The sequence below is a fragment of the Antedon bifida genome, chromosome 7 (genome assembly GCF_963402885.1).
Source record: "Antedon bifida chromosome 7, ecAntBifi1.1, whole genome shotgun sequence".
In the NCBI taxonomy this organism is placed as follows: domain Eukaryota; kingdom Metazoa; phylum Echinodermata; class Crinoidea; order Comatulida; family Antedonidae; genus Antedon; species Antedon bifida.
The window spans coordinates 1,178,225-1,190,353 of record NC_136232.1 but is presented as its reverse complement, the minus strand read 5'-3'; the positions used below and the strand labels follow the sequence as shown (position 1 = coordinate 1,190,353).

The window sequence follows — 12,129 nt, the reverse complement described above, 5'->3', positions numbered from 1 at the left end:
GTAACTAAAAAATATCTGTTGAAGAGTCATAGCCAATATTGAAATCAATAAGTCAAATTGAATATTTGTGCAAGAATTACTGTCCTCAATATCACTTTAAATTTTTCATAAAAAAAATAAATTTATAATCACAAATCCATATGTAATAATTCAATATGTAATTTAAACATAAAAATGAAGCTGATATATTCTATAACAAATATTTTATAAATATATAGCTGTACAATTGTTATATTATGATTTAATGAAAATTGAAAGTGAAAAATATGAAATAGATTTAAATTCTATAAAATATTGTAATTTTAGTATACAACTAAAACTTTCATTTTTAAAAGAATTGAAATTAAAACTTTCTAAAAAATAACTGTAAAATAGTCATTAGTCTATAATGTGTCCCATATTTGCTTTTATAAATAGTTAACAAATATGCAAATATATGCAAATTAATATGTAGATATGTACAAGTAAACAAATTAGAAACCAAACACTCCACTTAAAGTTGTATGCATTATATTTCTCACAAATCATGAGTTTTATTCATAGCTAATGCAAATGAACAATGGAAATTTCACATTGATAGTTAATCAAATATGCAAATATTATGCAAATTAATATGTAGATATGTACAAGTAAACAAATTAGAAACCAAACACTCCACTTAAAGTTGTATGCATTATATTTCTCGCAAATCATGAGTTTTATTTATTCATCGCTAATGCAAATGAACAATGGAAATGAACAATGGAAATGTCACATTGATAGTTAATCGAATATGCAAATATTATGCAAATTAACATTTAGATACAGGTAAACAAATTAGGAACCAAACACTCCACTTAAGTTGTATACTTTATATTTCTCGCAAATCACTTAAAACTGTACTTTATAATTCACGCAAATCATGAGTTTTCTATTCATAGCTAATGCAAATGAACAATGGAAATGTCACATTGATAGTTAATCAAATATGCAAATATTATGCAAATTAATATGTAGATACAGGTAAACAAATTAGGAACCAAACACTCCACTTAAAATTGTACTTTATAATTCTCGCAAATCATGAGTTCTATTCATAGCTAATGCAAATGTATGATGGAATGTCACATTGAATTAGCATTTTGACGATATGTAATTAAATATAAATATTCACTGAATGATCAATCACCTATCAAAACAGTTGGACAAGCGTATTCGTCAGACAGCGTTCCAAACAACAATCAAGTTATTTCTGATTGTCGCGACATGTTTACTCTATCGCGTTCAAATGTAAATACCGGTTTCCATGACTACTAAATGGGACGATCTCAATTAGTACAATGTAATCAATAGTTTTACAAATTTCAAATTTACAAGATTCGAATTAACACAATTGTTGGTAAATACGGGCAAATTGAAGACACTTCAGTACAACTACTCTAACTAACTAGAATACATACTTCAGTTGTGAAGTAAAAATATGCAACGTAGAGCTAGTATTTATATACACACACTATGTGTGTCTCAAAATGTGTCTCTGAATGAAAAACCTATTTTTAATATCCCACTCTAAATTTAGATTTGGATGCAATATTATCTAAATTTGACTTTAAATTAACAATTAACAAATCTACTTAAAAACTCTAGTTGAATTTCAGGATCGTTTATCCAAAATCTGCTGCCAACCTAACCCTACACAAACTAAACCTCTTCTAAATAATTTTGTCCACTCAACAAAAGTGGTGCAACCGATTTAATAATCAGAGACTGTAAATGATAAAGATAGGCTGAGAATCAAATATATTTGACTCGTCACCTAATGACCTAATTCAGAAATTCCCGAGCTGCTAGCAAAGCAAAATATTTACAATACGTTTCTGAAAGTTTTAGAGTCATCAATCGAAGATTGCAATTAATGTTGAAGACAGTTTGAAATCAAACATTGGCATCAACTGCAATTGTCAAGAGAGAGTTTTATGCATCTAGTACATTTTGGTATTAAATTTGAAATGGGCCTGGTTTTGTTGCATATAATGACAGACAACACCAAAAAAACCACCAAGGTGTTGGCCATATACTGTAGTGTTGGCCATATACTGTAGTGTTAAACATATACTGTAATGGTCAATTTAGATTTGTGGTAAAACTTGTTTCCTTTTGGAAATACATTATGTACTGCAAACTGTATCTTTACTAGTGTTTATTCACCATGCAAACCTTTAAACAAAACATTATTGCTCCTCGTTCGTTCCATAGGAAAGTGTCACCTTATTAGGGGTGTGTCACCTTATTAGGGGTGTGTCACCTTATTAGGGGTGTGTCACCTTATTAGGGGTGTGCCCCTAAGAAGGGTTCTACTTTATCTGAAACAGATTTCAAATAATCTACAGTAACATATACACTGAATGCATTTCTATTAAGTTTCTAAAAAATTTATTTCAATTTATGAAAGATAATTCGAAATCAAACAAAAATTCATATTTAATAGAATTTAGAAACCTGTAAATTCAAAATTAATCAGAAAATTTTGACTTCTTGCTAAGGGATTTAAAATTAAATGTCAGCGTGTATATTTGAGTTAACTTCATTACCTACATGTCATCATTTATAAACACCTGATCTACAGTATAATTAATTTACTGCTAGGCTAACTCACAATTTGATTCACTTTACTCTAACCTCGATTCACTTCGAAATTTAACCATGCAATGCTTTTTAAATCGTTAAGGCATTACACCCAACACGAATACCGTTTGCGGGCAATTTCTCTTGGCAATTTACATCTAATTGGTATGAAAATGAACAGCCGATATCGCAAGCGCAAATGGCTATAATTGTCAGTGGAAATAGTAAATTGCAATATTACGTACACACTAGACGAGATAACCTTTCCTAATAGGCAACTATGTATGACAACTGTATTTCATTACAATGTGTTAATCATGTGTAAGTGAAAGTGAAGTAAACATTGTTTGAGACAGGAATTTGAAAATTAGAAGTATATGCAAACTTGTGTACTGAAACACCAAATGTGATTCTATATATAAGATTGGACACTAACAGTTTTAAAAGGATTATTGTATTGAATAATATTATTTTATTGATATTACAGCTTATCACTTAAATTGTACTAAAAAATGAATCTAAATTTATTGCTTTCTGCTAATATAAATATATTTTAAAAATTATTCTTGAAAAATGAGACATTTCAAATCAGTTAAATTTCATTACTTAAACGTTTAAACTTTGGAATTTTAGAAATTAGCAAATATTCGTTTTAAAGCTTAAAGATGAATGCAGAGTATTTATTTTATTGAAATATTTTGATATAAAAAATGAAGCCATAAAAAGGCAGCCTAGCACGTAGACACATCAGTCACTCAAAGACCATAACTTTTAAACGAGTAAATATAACATGATGATAGCAAGTTTTAAAGATGCATATAAGTCATACTTAAGAAGATACATGTAAACCATGTACAAATCACTGTGATAAGTAGTTTTTAAATTACTTATAATGCCATACTTGTATTACAAACTATGAATGGTGAATAGTAAATGAAATCAAATCTGGGTATTAACTTCAATACTTAATGACATTCATAGCAAGGTTCTTTTCATTAACAAAAGTTAATACTAATACAGGTTGTGACATTTAACCTGCTTTCAAAGGTCCACGGCTGAGTCAATTATCAATATATTATAAAGATTATTCTTCATATTCTTTCGTTTTTTTCATATGCATCCAACAACGAGTAACTCGGCAATTACAGAATGGATAAACTATTTAATAATTTATCGTGCTATGGAGTGGAGTTCAAAGAGTCGTGAGTTACAACCCTGGCACAAGATTGAACCTGGACCTTGGGATTGGAAGGCAAGTACGTTACCACCAAGCTACACCTCCACTAATTATTCTATTTACTTTCAGTACACAACAGTAACCATTTTCAGAATCTTTTATTTGGACTACCGGAATTGTTCCAAGTCACAGATATGGAGGTTGTAGGTTCGACAAATCACAGAACAACTTGCAATTTTGATGTATTTACTGTAGTCAATTTTACATGCTTGTCACTCCATTCATGATTCCACACATTAATGATAGTAACAAAAATAAACTGTTCTAAATACCTTAAATCAAGTATGAATCGTTGAAAATCAAATTTAAAATGTATTACACGAGAGAGAAAAATATGAAGCAAATTCCGAAATCACACAACCAATTTGAACAAATATATAAAATCAACATAATTCAGTCGTCTGTGCATCAAAAGTTAATAGACCTTGATGAAACAAGAATTCCCAGGTAATTTCCATACTTACTACATTACTTTATTAAAATGATTAAACAAACTGCCCCAAGAAGCCACTAGTGATATATTCAATGAGGCAACTATCCCATGGCCTCCAGACTTCATAGTGGGGTATTGAAAAAGACAACCACCAAGGATAGAAGGTAAACTGACAGATTCTTACACTAGGTCATTATAAAGTAACTACTTTCAGGGAGAGTAAAGGTATTTGTTCAAATCTAATCTTATGGCAAGTAATAACTCTAAAAAACTCCTGAACACTTTGCGAATGTAGAGCATCTTTCCTATTTCATGAATAGATTACAGCACATTGAAAAAGACACTTATATAGTAATCCTCTGCAATACGCCTAAATAAGTTAAAGAATCAAATTTAAATGAAGAAATAAGTAACTAGTTAGTAAAGTAAAAAAACGTTCTACTTACGATTCAAGATCGTCACCTTCTAGTACTGTCATAACGGGTAGATAACCAAGACGTGGATGCTTCTGATGGTAGTGTTTTGATTTAAATTTGTTACGCATTACTTTTGCAAAATCTTTGACATCCTCGCCCGAGGTAGTCTAAATGGATGGAATTTTAAGAGAAAAATACTTCAAATAAATAAACTGTTCATAGCAGCCATAATCAGCCGCCAGATATTTGAGATGATAAATTACTGTTGCTATGACTTTGAAATATGGAACTTTGGAAGATAAGTAAAGCCGAGGCTATGGAAAGTTTGTCAGTTTGCGAAAGTGACTCATGACTTTTAGTCATGAGTGTATTAAATAGTTATGATGTCGTAATTATGAGTCACTCACATTGCATTTATAACCAATGCTTTTTAAAATAATCTTTATAGAGGCACTAAATGGGATGTAACGTTTCAGGCATTTTTATTTAATTCAATAAAAAACCAGTACCAAAAGCAATAGAAATATTTGAAATGACACATTTAATTACAGGTATCTAATAAATAATTATCACGTGGTGTAAAACATTAATGAGAGTTAAAGAAGGTAAAATAGACATAAAAACATATAAACATTTGTTCAATTCAATAAAATCAGTAACAACAATTCAATAATGTTGAATGCTGGCTGAAATTTTAGGTTGTTTTGTGGAATTTCCTGGTGAAATTTTTTCTCTTTTTGTTTAGTATATGGATGTACTATCAGAAATAAAGGAAGTGAATGAATGAATAAAAAATAATAAATTATATGTACATGTTTTAGTTACTGAAGAAGATAAAATAAGATAACATATTGATGAAGGAGATGATGATGTTGATCATGCTGGTTGTAATGTCATGATCTTGGTGACAATTACAATGACGACGATGGTTATAAAACTGATGTGAATGAAACTGATAATGACAACTACGTTGGAGATGATAATATGATGCCAACAATGGGGACAATATTGATGACAATGATATACAAAGATTGATACTATTATACAAAAGATATGTGGGAGAATATTTTTAAAAATTGTAAAAATGTTTACAAAAAGGCAGTGTAATAGTACACACAATCATTAAATGTGAAATGTGAAATTGAATAGCAAGGATACTTTAGGTGTGTTATAAACAGGATATATCTAGTAATACTTACTGGAGTGCAGTATTCCCGCATCGGATGGGAGAGTTTGTGGTTTTTGGCTTTTCTTCCAGCAAAGAAACAATTCTATAATTAATAAGAAAAAAAGTTGAAAATGTGATCAAAATACGTTAAAATTATTCAATGATAATGATTAAATCAGCAACAATAACACAACATTGCTGTATAACTCACTTGGCATAGGTCAAAGTTGAAGCACTTGAGACATCGATAACGGAAGCCAACGATTGGACATGATTTACATATATTGCACTTGGATTGATGTTTGGCTGTTTCGGCAGCAGCAAGGCGGTGAAGTACCGGAACCCAGACCATGGACTGTGGCTCTCTCTTCATCCAGTCTAAGAAATGAGCTGCCTCTATGCTATCTTTGTTGTTAGCCTATAAAAATACAAATGTCAATTATTTTGGTTTGTTAAATCTATTTTAGTTGATGGTGTGGGGTGTCAAATTGGTAACTGTTAGTAATTGGTCAGAAGTTTTGCCCTATTCTCAGAACAGTTTGAAGATTGGCCAGTTTAACCATAATAAAGTAAGAAATGGTTCTAAAATCAAAAATGTATAAACATACATACCTATCACTAGTATGGTAACCATTACTAAGTTTAGAATAAGAGTACTTTAAAACCACCAAAGAATGTTCTAGAAACTTAAAATGCTCTGAAACTTTTTACAAAATATTTAAGATCTATCTTACCATATTGAAACAACTTCGGACACTTGGTTCAATATTGCTACCACCGAAAGCTGCCACCTCTCCAAGTTGCCGTGGTATTTGTATAGAATCATGGAAAAACAAACCCAACCGACGCTTATCCACAAACCCATCTTGGTGAGCTATTGTTCGAAACACATCTGTTAAGAAAATATACAAAAACATTCAAGGTTTATTGGTAGCTTTATTTTAAAATACAGGACAACCGTGGTGACTATAGGACAACCATGGTGACTATAGGACAACCGTGGAGAGTACAGAGAAACGTGGAAGGTGCAGGACAAACATTGAGAATGCAGGACAACTGTTGAGACAGTAGGACAACTGTGAAAATTACAGGACAACCGTGGAAAGTGCAGGACAAACGTTGAAAGTGCAGGACAAACGTTGAAAGTGCAGGACAAACGTTGAGAGTGCAGGACAAACATTGAGACTGCGGGACAAACATGAAGAATGCAGGATAACCGTAGAGAGATCAGGACAAACATGAAGAATGCAGGATAACCGTGGAGAGTTCAGGACACACATGAAGAATGCGGGACAACCGTAGAGAGTGCAGGACAACATAGACTTACATCTGTACTTATCTTCAAGATGAGCTTTGCATAACATAACGATTCCTAGTTTGAAAGACAACACTCTGATTTTACCACTTCGCACACTGTAAAAAGAAAACAAAAATAAATTTGCTGTCGTTTTTGGATATTATGACACTATTAGGACTTCAATTGGCTTGGATTCTTATTAAGATCTGAACCTTGTTTCAAAATCTTCAGTCTGGTGTCAAGACAATTGGTACTCAAATTTAGGCAATATTTACATCACAATAAGAAGTTTACCATTTATGACAATCTAGGACCTAGGGACATGCTTCTTCAAATTAATTCCTTAAAAGTTTTAGCGGATTCACAATATGCGAAGGTTGTAAATTGAAAGCTTTCTATTATGAGCAGTAAGACAACGATGTAGCCACAAGAAATAAAGTGGTGCAGTTATCGCAAAAAAAAGGGAACAATTTCTGTTCAAGCCACTGGGTTGTCAAAGGCGTCTGTGAAAAATTGGTCAGGTTGAAACCTTACCAATCGTACTGGTGGCTACGGCCCTGTAAGATCTATGGTATATTCAACTTACGTATCAAAAACATTGAGTAACCAATTAAGACACAGATCGACTCCAACATGGAGGTTGACAAGGGTAGGATTATCGATTGCTAATTGTTCGTAGATTGCCGCTAAACAGTTGATCATCTCCGTAACATCCATTAACCTATCAATGTTATTCCCAACAGAATGTTGTTGGAACATACTGTCTGCCATGTTTAAATTGAGAAGGTCCACTAGAAGAAAAAAAAAGAGATTGAAATAGTAACTTATGTACAGTATTACAAGTCGTTACAAACATTTTCAATATATACCACCAGTTTGTTAGAACAAGTTATCAAGATATTCCTATTTCATTTTGCAAATACTGTAGATATATACTAACAGAACATGCTTATTTAATTTCAGGAGTTTTCTTTTATTTCAATATAAAATCCATATTTTCAAGTATTTCACTTCATTTGTTTAATTTATTATAGTATTTTAAAAAATAAATACACATAAATGTACAGGTGGAATTTCTAAGGTGAAAATAACCATTTAAATGTAAAATAGAATATCAGCTTTCTAGTACAGTAGTACATCTCATTTGCATACCACCTGTACAGCACAAATATCTTGAACTATTTTCAAAGGGATTTTTACTTCTTATCACAAATAATTTATTCATCTATATTGCGCTTTCATTACTTACAACATAATGTTTTTTGTAATCTTCTTAATTTCATTGCTGTTCTGTACGCTGAGAATCTGACGTCATTTAAATCACCCATTGATTTAAATAATTTAGTCATTTCAGGATGGTCCCAGTCAGTTGTTTCTGTTGAATGACTATAAAAATAAATTTTTTTAAATATTTTGTTGAATTCTTGTTATTGTTTTAATACAGAAAATAAAAATATAATTCATAATTCATCCCAAGCAAGTTCTAATTGACAAAAAAGGCCATAATGCATATTTATACATTTAAAAACCCAAAAATACTATTTCATTCATTTATTTCTCTCCCATTTTGGCCATTTCTTGCTTTGAATTATTTAGAAGGTGTTGTACCTTATTGATGTTTTGCTGTATGTATGCATAATGTATGCAGTGATCCACTTTTAAAGTGTTAATAACAGTTAGAATAAATAGATAAGAAAGATTACAGGAGATAGTGTTGTAGATATAGATATTTTAGTTTAAAGAGTTTCTGATAAACATGATCAACATCAACTTACTTGATAAAATATGGAACTTTGTTTGAAGAGGTTGCTCTTTCCCACGGCGGTTCAACCGATACTACAAAAACAAAAATTTGTATAAAATGATTTTAAGTGAGTGAATTTTCTAAAGTTGATTTTATTTTCTGAGATGAATTACAATAACTCTTTAAAAATTCACTGCATGTTTTGTCAGAACAACAAAACAACTTTAAAGTTAGAATGATACAATTGTGATTTAAAATATGCAAGAACTACCCTAGAAATGGTTAATGCATGAGGAGCCTGGCTACATTCAACAAGGTACTGTATGATGCAGCCCCGAGTGAGTTTTACAATACTAATGTTTGTTGTAAATGAGAAGTTTATCTTGTTCTTTTATAACTTATAATATAATTATGATATAACTTATAACTAAATTTTGTTCGTAAGCTTAGATAAAATCTACTGAAGTGGTTTATATTCATTCCTTGTTAAATTGATTAAAACCCAATTAAGATGGCAAAATTAAAGTCTGCAGGTTTCCTAAAGTCTGCAGGTGTCCTAAAGTCTGTGGGTTTCCTAAAGTCTGTGGGTTTCCTAAAGTCTGCGGGTTTTCTAAAGTCTGTGGGTTTCCTAAAGTATGTGGGTTTCCTAAAGTCTGTGGGTTTCCCTAAAGTTTATGAGTTTCCCTAAGTCTGTGGGTTTTCTCCAAGTATGTGGGTTTCCCTAAGTATGTGGGTTTTCCTAAGATCTATATCCTAATGAGTCCTAAGGATTCTATAATTTTCTTTCAATAAGTTGGTATGTTCTAAAGTTGGAAGTGAATGGAATTAGTTATAAAGCATTAATCTTTCATACAAACCTTTTAAAAAATGTTGTGAAGTAGGCCCCAAGTCCCTATAGGCTTCTTGAAGCTGTTTTATCCTATCGTCTACTGTGATTTGTAAATGTTTCCACCTCGTAATAAGGTCGTCCATTCGACTTGAATTGGACATACTTAACGTAACACCAAGAGGTGAAAATTGTTGAGATACCCTGTTCATGTGGTCAACGTTTTTCTGAATTGTAACTATTTTTTCTTGAAATTTCTGATGGAGAAAAAAAAACAACAAAATTATTATTTACTGTGTAAAATTTGTGTTCACTTACTACATATCTTGAAGCATCTTTAGGAAGCATCTCTTTTGTAATAACCAGTTATATTTTCATGACCTAAAAACCCAATTATAGATGCGACAAATTAATTTGTCATACAGAGAACAACCTATTATAAACCAATAATTTAAAACAGACTAATTCATCCACTCATACACTAATGCAATTAAATAATAATAATAATATGCAATGTCAAAGGTTAACTTGTAAATGGATCCATTTTTTTTATCATTCCCTATGGAGGTCATGTCACTGGTTATATATTTTAACAAGGCTTAATTTATAAATTGTGCTCATCTCTGGTTTGATAAACAATGAACCTCACAATAGGCAATTATCTACTAGATGAAATTGTTATAAAAACTAAAAGGTATTTATTCACAGGGGTATACGTGATATTACGAGAAGAAAAATTGGATTAACTGTACTATGATATGATATGGATTTGCAATAGAAATGAAATAATATTCAGTATACGAATTGTTATTAAAAGAATTTTTTAAACAATGACAAATAATTATTATAGCTGTAGTACATTGATAGCAGGGATGTCGCTAGAGAAGTTTTGAGATGGTTATGGATGGGTGGTGTGTTAAAATTAGGTTGGGTCTAAGAGTTTAAACCCTCCTACCTCAGCCAAGAACGAAACATCCATGCAATAATCTTTGAAAGAGGCAAATTGTGTTATGGGTTATGTAGTGACATTGGGAAATATTACTACAGTTAATGTAGTACGTATGTAATGCGAATATCTATCATTTCACTGACAGATTGACAGACTATCAAATTCGTTTTATTTGATCGAATGTAAATGAGTTCACTTAATAAAAGCTCAGAAGAACGTGATGAACTTGTGACAGAAACAAGACAGAAATTGATAGAATACATATTTGTCATTGATGTTTTAAAGAATTAAGATATTCATTTAGGTATTTAATTTGTTTGTTTGTTTTTATTTTGATTCTAAAAACACAAATACCAAAGAATTGTCATTAAAAGAATTCATGGAATATTATCAAGGAAATACCAATTCAAATATTCGATAAATTGTAATAATTGAAACTCTTCAACAGAATCGTCATCCTAATATTATGGTACAAAAAGTCCCCCAAGATATTCCTGAAAAAATTATGGATAAGCCTGTTTTCATATGAATCCAAGAGTGTCTTATTTTGGGAAAGTTGACTGGAACAAAAGATTTCAAATTTTGCCATTCTCTTCCAGTGAAGGAATGTTAAAATGGGTCTTCATAGAATAAAAACATGTCTGCCATATTTGACATAATTGTACTGAATGCTGTACACAATTTGCTAAAAAACATTTTTGATTGTCGCAATTGCCTTGTTCTTTGGGTGTGAAGTTAATCCGACCCACACATTTTTATTAATTAAAGAGGACAGACTGGTCAACCACAATGTTGTAGTGTAAAGGTCTGTCTACACTATCAAACTTAATGTGATGTGCCCATATATGGACACGATGACATCCTATCACTACCATATTTGGGCACATCACACCTATTTAAAATAGTTTGAAAGTGTAGACAGAGCTTAATATTATTTCTGTTTTTTCCCTAAACTAGGTCAGTCAATATTCTTACTTTGGCTTCATCTAAATGTTGGCTGATATTCTCTGTTCTTAATTCTCTAACAGCAGGCCATCGTGATTTTGTTAATTCCGCATCATGGAGTCGGGCATTTAGGTCATCCATTGTTTGATGGAAACCTAGCATTTTCTATATAGAATACATAAAAATAATGATTAACAGATATTGAAAAATAAATCTACTTAACATGTGTATAAATTGGGTGCAAATTTAGGGTGGGCAGGTTGTGCCTTTTTTTCTATCACACTATAGTTTATGACGAAATCCAAATTTATGATTACAAATTAAATATTATTATAAAAACTTACCGTTAAAACATCATCAACTCTTTTCTGCCAGCTATCTGATCGATTTAACAATTGATTCCATTTTTCCTGCAAATGTGCCACCTTATCTTTTAAATTCCGATTAATTTGTTGCGCTTGTTCTTCCGGCGTACCGATCTCATCATTATCTGCTGTAAGAATACAAAAA

General features: G+C 31.3%; 1 protein-coding gene across 7 annotated transcripts in view; it reads right to left on the bottom strand.

The window, feature by feature from the left end:
* The window catches only part of LOC144847921 (dystrophin-like), a 210,941-nt gene that overhangs the window by 20,611 nt on the left and 178,201 nt on the right, over nucleotides 1-12,129 (bottom strand). For 6 of the 7 annotated variants that reach the window (XM_078704507.1, XM_078704509.1, XM_078704513.1 and 3 more), the window contains 11 exons: nucleotides 11,964-12,112; nucleotides 11,650-11,784; nucleotides 9,757-9,982; nucleotides 8,931-8,991; nucleotides 8,405-8,541; nucleotides 7,742-7,946; nucleotides 7,186-7,271; nucleotides 6,593-6,750; nucleotides 6,070-6,276; nucleotides 5,890-5,961; nucleotides 4,721-4,857 (listed from right to left, as the gene is read on the bottom strand). In XM_078704507.1, coding sequence (XP_078560633.1) covers nucleotides 4,721-4,857; nucleotides 5,890-5,961; nucleotides 6,070-6,276; nucleotides 6,593-6,750; nucleotides 7,186-7,271; nucleotides 7,742-7,946; nucleotides 8,405-8,541; nucleotides 8,931-8,991; nucleotides 9,757-9,982; nucleotides 11,650-11,784; nucleotides 11,964-12,112 — 1,573 coding nt within the window. The remainder of the gene's footprint in view (nucleotides 1-4,720; nucleotides 4,858-5,889; nucleotides 5,962-6,069; nucleotides 6,277-6,592; nucleotides 6,751-7,185; nucleotides 7,272-7,741; nucleotides 7,947-8,404; nucleotides 8,542-8,930; nucleotides 8,992-9,756; nucleotides 9,983-11,649; nucleotides 11,785-11,963; nucleotides 12,113-12,129) is intronic. The other variant, XM_078704508.1, reaches the window with a different exon arrangement.